At 40.8% G+C, this 11,186-nt stretch overlaps 1 protein-coding gene across 2 annotated transcripts in view; it reads left to right on the forward strand.

Moving 5' to 3' along the window:
* LOC308307365 (activin receptor type-1-like) overlaps window positions 1-8,586 on the forward strand; it is a 29,704-nt gene extending 21,118 nt beyond the window's left edge. Inside the window, exons 7-12 of one of the 2 annotated variants that reach the window (XM_080752599.1) lie at window positions 3,280-3,379; window positions 4,545-4,691; window positions 4,813-5,088; window positions 5,942-6,139; window positions 6,973-7,103; window positions 7,436-8,586. In XM_080752599.1, coding sequence (XP_080608725.1) covers window positions 3,280-3,379; window positions 4,545-4,691; window positions 4,813-5,088; window positions 5,942-6,139; window positions 6,973-7,103; window positions 7,436-7,570 — 987 coding nt within the window. In that variant the 3' untranslated portion in view covers window positions 7,571-8,586. The remainder of the gene's footprint in view (window positions 1-3,279; window positions 3,380-4,544; window positions 4,692-4,812; window positions 5,089-5,941; window positions 6,140-6,972; window positions 7,104-7,435) is intronic. The other variant, XM_080752598.1, reaches the window with a different exon arrangement.
* Window positions 8,587-11,186: the final 2,600 nt, after the last annotated feature.

An 11,186-nucleotide genomic window follows, 5' to 3' on the forward strand; every position in this document is an offset into this window, starting at 1 on the left:
CCAGACTTGTACAAAGAATTCAAGGTTAGTGCATTTGAATTCTCGTGTAATCATTGTTGCCCATATCTAATAACGTTACTATGGTGAGCCCAGACAGTAAATGAGCTGCCTGGCAAAGTAACGTTATGTCCAGCTCCAGCCTCGTCATGGAGAGCAGCCCCCGCCTGTCCCCCATGGCATAATAAAGTTATATAAAGTTGCCAGGCAGCTCATTTACTGAACCGCCTAACGTAACGTTAAACAACCCTGGAATAATACATACGTTATTCTTTGTTTGAGAAGGCTGGCATTGCTGTTTAGCCAGTGTTCTTTTGAGTTAACTTTTTTTTTACGCTAGGATTGTGTGTGTGTGTGTGTGTGTGTGTGTGTGTGTGTGTGTGCGTGCGTGCGCGTGCGTGCGTGCGGTCGTAATAGACTGTGTGTGCGCGCGCGGTTGTATAGGCTATGATTTGTAATAAATAAATAGAACTAAAAAGGGTTTCACCACGTCATTAAATTACTGCTTGCACTCTGTGTGTGTGTGTGTGTGTGTGTGTGTGTGTGTGTGTGTGTGTGTGTGTGTGTGTGTTGCTGTAGTGTAGTCTAAGCTACACCTACTAACTGAAATCTCAATGTTCTTTTCACAGTATCAACCAGAGGAGGACTTTGACAAGGAGGACAGGCCAGAGCAAAGCCAGCAGCAGCAACACACACAGCCAACACTTTTATTTTATTAATGATAAAAAAAAATTAGGCTACATGCACAGTATTTTATTTTAATCATTTAAAGCTACATGCAACTTCTGTTTAATCATACAGTATTGTTGTTTGTTGTTCACTTCTAATAAAGGAGTGTATGTTGAACTACATGGGATTTATTGTCTATTTTTCATTTTTACCGTGGTATCGAAATAGTATCGAGAATCGTGGAATTTCAATGGTATTGGCATCGACTACTAGATTTCTGGTATCGTGACATCCCTACTGGGTACAAGGATTCACTGCGGGCCCGCCATGAATGTTCTTCATTCAGACTGGTAACACATTATTTTGTGCTTTAAAATAGCAGATATACAAACTCACAGCGCGGCACTCGGTGCTGCGCTGCGAGTGCCGCGCTGCGAGCTTGTAGATCTGCTTTTTTTTTTTTTTATGTGAAAATTTTCACAAGTCTTCGAATATTTCAAATCCTTCTAAGGTTTTTTGAAAAACCCATGTTTCTATGTCAGTGGTGCTCAAAGGTTTTCATGTGAAGGACCCCAAAATGATATGTATTTGGCCACGGATCCCCATCTCAAAATATTTCGTTCCAGGGACACCCCAGAAGCTAAATTTGAGTTACAAATGTTGCTTAAAAATATACATATATTCATAGATTTGCACACATTTTCACGACTTTTCAAAAAATAGCTAAAGCATAAAATAAGTAAGGTCCCTCCACCTTGGGCCCTAGTAACTCAGTCCCTCCCACCCCCCCCCCCCCCCCCCCCCCCTTGTGACGCCCCTGTGTGTGATTTTTGTTAGCAAACAAAGACAATATCCTCATGATTATGTGTCGGTACACTGCAAGTCGTCTTCTGCAGTTCAACCCCAACATGTGGGTTTCATCCAGAGAGTGGTTTATGTTTTGAGGTCTTCTTACTGGTCCAGTGGTTGGGTGGAGTCCTGTGGTTAGCGTTGAGCCTGAATGACAACCAAGCACAGCCATTGGCTGACGCACTATATAATCAAGTTGAGCATAAACAACGTGCAATCTGGTGCGTGCCCTCAAAAATGTATGTTTGCGTCACTCCACAGTCTGTTTCATGATCCTTTAAATCATGGAATAATAAATACATGTCGAAAAGATTTCCTTGTTCCCCATGAATTTTGAGAGCCATTGTTTGTACTGCAGCGTATAAACATTTGTGATTCCCATGCTGCTTTGTGCTTGTACGGCCACAAAGAGTCTCTGGGGACATACTGAAGTATCAATTTCTCTACACCTTATTCCAGCCTTAGCAACTGAAATCCCAGACAATCCAATTCATCTTTAATGACTAAACATAAAGGCATGGTGGACAATGTTTATAGTGGCACATAATACAAGCTTAAGTGGTTAATCAGACTAATACATTTAGTTGATTACATATATTTTTTTTTGTGTGATTCATATATAAGAAAAAAGAAAGAAAAACATTATTACAATTATTATTACTTCTTTTATTTTTTTCGGCCATAGTGTGAGGGGTTGATGATCTTGGATCCATTTCAAGCTATTTTCAAAATCCATTAGGGCAGTTAGTTGGCAACCAATAGTCTAAATAAGCAGCCATGGAATGTTTGTTTCAGAATAATTAAAAAGTGCTTGGCAGCACCATGAGAAAGGTTATTACTAACAGTGGTGACGCTGTAACATGCAAAATTGGACTGAAACACATGCTCGTTGTCCATGTGTAGCCCAGGGTCCAGAATTCAGCTCTGATAATAATTATATTCTAATGTCTGCTTGGATTCTGGTGCAGAATGGCATGGCCCAGATGTACCCTCCCACCAAACCGGGCCATTTAACCTCCTAGCAAAATGACCCATTTATTTTATGGCCTCTACTCTCATAACTGTGTTGCTGTTCCAGTGTCTCTCAGCTGTTTTTATTATGCATTTGTTTATCTGAGACTTGATTCTTTTCCTCCCCCCTGATGTTCTGTCTATGTCCTGCCCTCCCAGTTTGGCAGTTTGTTTTTGTAAGCAGTAACAGACCATCTAACAGAGGGCTGCAGTACACTGCCCCCTTGTGTCAACAAAGGGAAAGTGCTGTGTCCCAAGTGGAGATAAAAATAAATGGCTTAGCACCATCCAGCCTGTTTGGAGTCTGGCAATGGGATTAGATAGTATCTCCAGCCATCAAACAAATATCCAACGAGTGGGAGTCACTTCTGTTGTTTACTCAGCAGGGGGCACTCTGCTAAACGAGAGTACCCCTACCCCTACACAGTACACACACACCCTTGCTGCATCCTGCTTACCTCCATATGAGTACCATATGCTGCGTCATCTCAATCTGTGATTTTGAAAATAGCCGATCTACAAGCTCACTATGTTTCAAATAGCCGAAATATAAAATAGGACTTTAAAGTGTTTAAATGTTTAATGTTTCCTCATTTTGCTGGGGACCCTCAGGAACACCCTCAAGGGCCCCTGGGGGTCCCCGGGCCCCACTTTGAGAACATGTGATTGGTAGCATTGGATTTTGCAATTTACATGGCCTTCTATTGGGACAACGTCCATTGTTATTTATTTTTTATTTTATCTCTTTAACAGGACCTGCTGGATCATTCCTGTACTTCAGGAAGTGGTTCAGGTCTCCCGTTTCTTGTTCAAAGAACAGTGGCTCGACAGATCACACTCAACGAGTGTGTGGGTAAGTACAAGGAGTTGCCATGCATTGCGCACACAACACAAATCGTGGGCTCTAGTTTGAGGAAAGTAAACGTTCATGTCTATCGGCAGTGACACACTGAACTTAACCAGCACAGCTGCCACTGACGGATTAAAAAGAAATGAAACGGGACAACCCGACCACAAGAACTCATTTGTTTTAATTAATATTTGTTATATTTGGTCTGTGCTCCCTATCCAGTCTGTTCTACAAATAAATAAAGGAAGTGGGATGTACATATCTATTTGCTGGTTAGATATGGCTGTCTTCAGTAAAACATGTACATTGTCAGTGGAATATTGCTGCCACATCTATGTCAGGGCAGGGAGCTAACACAATCTTCCATCAGCACCCTTGCATGTAACTCAGTGAAAATACTGCTGGGTAGTTATGGGTATACCAATCTTCTACCCTCAAACTCGAGGCCCACTTCCTTGATACATGAGATAAAACAAAACAAAACAAAACACAGTCAATATATGATTCCTTGATGGTTTCTTAAAGCCAGGAGGATGAAACCTTGTTAACAGATTTCACTAAGAGAGCTTCACTTTATGTTATGGCGTCTTTATTTGTGACACTAATTGAGTCATAGTCCAGCTCTATTTTGAGCGCTTCCATTGCAGGCACTGGCCAAACACTCAACCATAAGTGCAGTACATTTAGAATAGGTATTTGGGTTACAAAACAGTGTGCTGTGGGAGTGCTCAGAAGGCCTGTCAGGATGCTAGCGCAATTGTCCCAGCCATCAAGTCCCTAAACCCAATATTGCACAACATTTGATTTGTAAGGTCTACTTTAGCATCTTCAGAGCCAGAAAAAATCTCAGCAACAAGTCATTAATGTGAAAGGCCAAGCCTTCGGCCAAACATCTTTTGTAAAAAGGAGTGAATTTATTTTATTTTGACACTTGCTTTGGCAATTTAACGTATGTTTTCTCATGCCAATAAAGCTCCTTTGAATTGAATTGAATTGAATGAGCATTGTGTACTATGTCTGCATTGTAAACACAAGTCCAAACTTGACCATACGAATGAAACAAAAACAAAGTTTGATAATATATAATAATTTATACACTACATTTGTATACCCTACATGTTGAACAATGTGTACATTGAGTTAACGACACTACTTTCCCCTCTGCCAGGTAAGGGCCGTTATGGAGAGGTGTGGAGGGGCCAGTGGCAGGGAGAAAGTGTTGCTGTGAAGATCTTCTCCTCCAGAGATGAAAAGTCCTGGTTCAGAGAGACTGAGATCTACAACACAGTACTGCTAAGGCACGAGAACATCCTGGGTATGTAGCCTGCCTAACATGCGGTATGAAAACATTATGCAGGCCAGGGCACTGTGGCTGGGATTGCACTTGTTTTTGAAGAAGCACTCATTCAAGCTTCTGCAATGCTCTCTCACCTCAGGCTTCATAGCTTCCGACATGACCTCCAGGAACTCTAGCACCCAGCTGTGGCTGATCACCCACTACCACGAGATGGGCTCACTGTATGACTACCTTCAGCTCAGTACCGTAGACGAACCCAGCTGCCTGCGTATGGCGCTCTCCATTTCCAGTGGCTTGGCACACCTCCATGTGGAGATCTTCGGCACCCAGGGCAAGCCAGCCATCGCCCATCGAGACCTCAAGAGCAAAAATATACTTGTTAACAAGAACGGACAGTGCTGCATCGCTGACCTAGGTGAGGATGCTGATAAATCAGGACAAAGCCTATTCAGTTGGAAGCCTTTATGTGTTGTTGCACTTTTCCGCTGTCCTTGTAATGTAATGGGGTTCAGCGTCCTGTTCTTTCATACAATGTACTGTTATGATGTTAGTTTGTTTGTTTGTTGCATGAAAGACGCACCTGCAATACATTCAACTGCTCTAGCCCTGTCCCTCTCATCTATTTGTTGAACATTAGAGTGTGAATAGCTAGCAGTCTAGCGGGCTCTCAGCCTTTAAACAAAAACACATTAAGAAGCACTCAGACCTCTCTGTCTCAAGCTGGCAATGTTCTTTGCACTAATGAGAAAGGGGGAAAAAAGCATTTCAGATACTGGTTCTAACCTGGTTAGTTTAACTGTTTATTGGATGTTCGGTGTTTAGTTCTTCTAGTTCCGTTTCTCCACAGAGTGATAATTAAGCCCTACATCTGCTTTGGGAAGTGGAGTGTACATCATAAACCTACTCTGTTTTTATTGACACAAAGTTTGTATTTCTACTTTAACATAGTTAAAGCTAGTAGGTAGTTGTAGTATATTGGCTAAACAGGTATGGTCCTTTTAACCACTTCACTGCCTGTGGTCCCTCAGTAGTCAATACATGGTCCCCTCTTTGATTTCTTCTACACCAAATCTGTTTGGCAAAAATAGTCGATCTACAAGCTCACGTCTTGCAACACAAGAGAGATGCTATTTCTATCGAATATTCACATTTTTGCCAAATGTTAGCATATGTTTGCCAAATGTTCGCCTATTATGACACATGGATATGGATGCAAGGTTCATGTGGCTAATATGGTAAAATTAAAGTAACCTGTGTTTCCACTCTAGGTTTGGCTGTGATGCATTTCCAAGACACCAACGAGTTGGATGTGGGCAACAACCCTAAAGTGGGGACAAAACGCTACATGGCCCCTGAGGTACTGGATGACTCCATCCAGATGGACTGCTTTGAGTCCTACAAGAGAGTGGACATCTGGGCCCTGGGCCTGGTCCTCTGGGAGATAGCCAGAAGGACTGTAAGCAACGGTCAGTACATCTTCACATTGTTTTGTCAGTCTCCACTGAGTCAGATCGCTCTCTATCTTGTCTGCATTCAGCTTGATCTATTAAACACATATAGTAAAAGTTTATGCTCTGGTTTTATGGGAATGTTGGAAGACACTCTCTCAGTACAGTAGACTACCACTCAAGACTGAACTACTCTAGAGGTAAATAGAATTATCCTAGAAACCTTTCAGCCCTGGTGAAATTCACTTAGAGTCCAGTGCTAACATCACATATGTATGCAAGAATTTACCAAGTTTAGACGATCCTCTTAAAATACTAATCTTGTTATTATGGCTGTAAAGCATTCTACTATTTTCCCAACTAATCAATTAACTGGACTTAAACTTAGTGAAAGCCTGTCTGCCATTGATGAAATGACTTGGCTGTGAGTGACACATCCCACACCCACCATCTGTGGTCTGCGGGGAAGCCCAGTGGCGTCTTATCTGAAATGGATCCTGCTTTCTCCTCTCACAGTTAAATGGCTTTATCGCTATTTATAGTGGACACTGGTCTGGCGGCGACACTTAAGATATTGACTAACACTGGACACAGAAACCTCACATTCCCTTCTCTCGTCCACAATGGCGCCTTGGAGCATGTTATGACAAAATGATGTATTCTTTACTGATTATTCAGTATAAGCTGTAATTGAAAAAGCGATTTGCTCAACCAAGTAAACCCTACTTACAGAACTTTGCTGCATTTCAAATGAGCAAAATGTTAACCTATGATAACATGCCGATAATCCACACATCTGGTGATGTGTCCAGCAGAAGTATATAATAATGTCTTGCATTCTCTTCATGTAGGCATTGTGGAAGACTACAAGCCTCCTTTCCATGATGTTGTCCCCAGTGACCCCAGCTTTGAGGATATGAAGAAGGTTGTATGTGTGGACCAGCAAAGGCCCAACATCCCAAACAGATGGTTCTCAGACCCGGTGAGTACCCGTAATGTTAGGTTTTCATACTTGATTGCATTGCAACACGCATTTGTCTTGTCAAAATCACATAATATGATTAACCATTTAAACACCTAGCGTCTCTATTCTGGGCATGTCATAACAGGAGAACAAAAATAGCTGATCCACGCATTGTAGATCAGCTATTTTCACCGAAGACACTTATCCTTCATTAACCTTACGGTTAATGAAGGATAAGGTTTAAGTGGTTAATAATGTTTGTTTTTTGTGTGTTTTTTTTTTTTTTTTTTTTTTTTTTTCATCACAAATCTAATCAAAGTGATTGATTTTCTTTTTCTCATCATCTCCAGACTTTAACCTCCATGGCTAAACTTATGAAGGAGTGCTGGTATCAGAATCCATCAGCCAGGTTAACGGCTCTACGCATCAAAAAGACTCTGACAAAGATTGACAACTCTCTGGACAAAATTAAAACAGACATTTGAGTCTTCCTCACGGAGAGATGAGGCAGACTTTCTAAAGACGTCCCTTCCGGGAGGGAGAGGGGGAGGGCAGACCATCATGGAAGATGAGAGACTGGATGCGATCAGTGCCCTTATAGTGGCACATTGTATTTATTTAAAAAAAACTTGGTGGGACATGTTTTGGCATCCAAAGATGGCTTACAGGGCATTTCTGAGACTGCCAGTAGTCTTGGATATTAGGAGATTCCATCTATTCATCTTGAGACATAGGAACGGAAGTACTACTAGCAAGGAAATGAAGGAAGGAAGAAAAAAAAAAAAACTGTTACCCGGGCATTTTGAGTATGCTTGCTTTTGTTTAGAGCTGCAGATTTCTTTTGACTTGTTTTTAGTTCGAAAAATGTCTGAACAAATTTCATTTAGCGACATCACGTATCTCTTTCATTGCACTAGTATTTGCTGCATTTGTTGTTTGCGTTGTGGTGGATGCATTTGGGAAAGAGTTAAACTCGCCAATCCAACTCACCAACTTCTTCCATGTCTTACAATTCTTAATCCTTGATCAGAGCAAGGAAACGAGTGTTAATGTTTTACTTTGACTGCATCTCACGCACCACTGTTTACAATATTGTCAACAATGACCTTTGGATTCCATTGATGCTGTATACCTTAGTTGGTCGTACAACTGCAGTTATTGCTGGTTTTCTTTTCCAGTTGTCCAACTAAACGTAATACTGTTGCAAACGTTTTGTATATCACAGTCAGAGTGCATTTTTACATGGCATTATGTATCTGTTCGGTTTTCTTTCTTCAGCTTTACAGAGACAAAATGCTAAAAGATCAAATAAACTATCTGCTAGCTAGGTGACATTGAACTCTATTCGTCCACAAAGTAAGCCTGTAAAGCTATACTGTCTTAACGCGAAACGCGTGCATTGTTGTCTTAATGCGTGCATTGTCAAAGTAATTGAAGTCAAACTTCAGCCTTTTTTTATTTCTTTAATATTTTATATCAATTAGTGATTTCTATTAATTAAATAGAAAAAAAAACACTTGTATCTGTCTCGTTTGTGTTGTTGCTATTTCCACTTTCTTTTACTGCTGTATATACACATTCATTTTGCCATTCTGCTCAGGAGACATTAATTCGATTCTGGATGTGAGTAATGGTGTATTTAGCCGGGGAGCCACAGGCCCAAAAGCTCAAAGAATAGGGTTTTACCTGTGACGTTCATGACATACTTTTTATTTTTGTTTTCTTCTATTCATTTGGTCATTACGGTACACAGAATGAGAGGCCTGCTCTGCCGGAAACTCGGCGAAAAAAAGTTATGGCCATTTGTATATTCACTCCATCGACTTCAATATACAGGAAAGAAACACACCAAAAAAATATGCTTTAAGTAGCATGTGAGGGGTCAAACTAGGGGTTCTTGATGATTCTGAATCCATTGCAAGCATTTGTTTTGCATGAAAAACATTCATTGGGCTAGAAAACGGACCAAAATAACGGTGAAAAGTGATGACTCATCACTTTTCACAGGTTTGAGAGGCTGAAATCTAGCCCAAGGAATGTTTTTCATGCAAAACAAATGCTTGCAATGGATTCAGAATCATGAAGAACCCTTAGTTTGACCCCTCACATGCTACGTTTTTTTGGTGTGTTTTTTTCCAGTATAGTGAAGTCAATGGGAAACTTTTTTCGCAGTGTTTCCGGCAGAGCAGGCCTCTCATTCTGTGTACCTTATTGACCAAATTAATAGGAAAAACAAAAGTTTGGAGTATGTCATGACATCACAGGTCTTCTCTCATTTTGGCACAGTGGCTCCCCGGCTAACACGGTGTTATGGTCTAGGTTTAAATTCAATTTGTCTTCATTTAAGCCCTATATACTTACTTCAGTGTACAACGAATAGTGAAAATTTGTTGAATTTTAAAAAATGTACATTTCTTGAAATAGCCTATATCAACTTTTTGAAAAAGTTTGAATATTTCCTGAATTATGTAAGTACTTTCTTGTTTAATATATTGGATACAATATCAAACATAAATATTAAAAAATATCAGACATTGTATTAGATTGTCTGACCAAAAGCAGGGATTAAAACATAGACCCTACTAAATATGAATGACTTGAGGTGGCATATCAAAAGCACTAAAGCAGAGGCATGGATCCCTCTAAATCGAACCCAGACTGGGCATACAGTAGCTTTGACTGCTGCCGCCTTGCTTAACTAAAACACCATGAGCAAGCCATTCATAGGCATTAAACATACACTCGGACAGGAGATCATCACTAATGGCAATACGGCATGACATGTATTAACTAGAAAAGAAAATTTCAAAGAAATTTTAAGTGTGCCTGCAGCTCGCTAAGTCTGTGCAACCTTGTGTAGCGGTTGGTGTTAGCATTAGCGTTACATTTTTTAACATTAGCATTTTTTGCATAAGCTTTAACATTATGGTTCTTCATATGACACCACCCACATGTCTGTACGACAAACGGTTCACGAGATAAAGGGTCACTTCCTGTTGGGTGAGGGGCACTTCCTGTTTGGCGAAATAGGCCCCAATTAAGGTTAAGGACTCTTAACCATTCTGTGCCAATCACGTGTATACACGTGATATATTATCGCATCCCACAGTGCCAATCACGTGTATACACGTGATTCCAAAAAAAAAAAAAAATTTTGAAAAATTTTTTTGGAAAAAATTTTTTTTGGACCCCATCAAAACTAGTGAACATGATTTCAATCGCGATTTTGCATGTTTAACCCCCATACAACCCCCATACAACTCAGGTAGCAGACCTCCAAGCTCACAACAGTGTAAAACATAATGGCTATTATCTCAAGAATGCCTGAACGGATTTCCAATCGGATTTTTTTGTTTGAAAGCTGTGAACAAACTGCACAAACCCACAACAATGCAATCCAGGATTGCATTGGATTTTTTAGAGCTCATTCTTCTCTGTTTTTTTCCCATGCATGAGGTGTGCAAGGTTTAATCATGGCTAAGTTGACGAAAATAAGGCTTTTAAAATGCTTGGTAGCCAATAGCTAACTTCAAGCTAACTTCATCCTCTTCCTGTACATGCACAAAGGAAAGTGTTTAGGCAAGTCATGGCTGCAGGGCTTCTGCATATACCAGCATATCTCTATGGGATTGTCTGTGGCACACTTGGCCCCCTCTAGTGGTGAAAGGGTGGCATTAAATGAGTTAATCAAGTCATTTGATGCCACCCACGCGTCTGTACGACAAACAATTCACGAGATATAGGGTCACTTCCTGTTTGGTGAGGGGCACTTCCTGTTTGACGAAATAGGCCCCAATTAAGGATAAGGACTCTTAATCAAGTCATTTGACGCCACGCACGCGTCTGTACGACAAACGGTTCACGAGATAAAGGGTCACTTCCTGTTTGGTGAGGGGCACTTCCTGTTTGGCGAAATAGGCCCCAATTAAGGTTAAGGACTCTTAATCAAGTCATTTGATGCCACCCACGCGTCTGTACGACAAACAATTCACGAGATATAGGGTCACTTCCTGTTTGGTGAGGGGCACTTCCTGTTTGACGAAATAGGCCCCAATTAAGGATAAGGACTCTTAATCAAGTCATTTGACGCCACGCACGCGT

Source organism: Nannobrachium achirus (genome assembly GCF_963921795.1).
Source record: "Nannobrachium achirus genome assembly, chromosome: 22".
NCBI classification, from domain to species: domain Eukaryota; kingdom Metazoa; phylum Chordata; class Actinopteri; order Myctophiformes; family Myctophidae; genus Nannobrachium; species Nannobrachium achirus.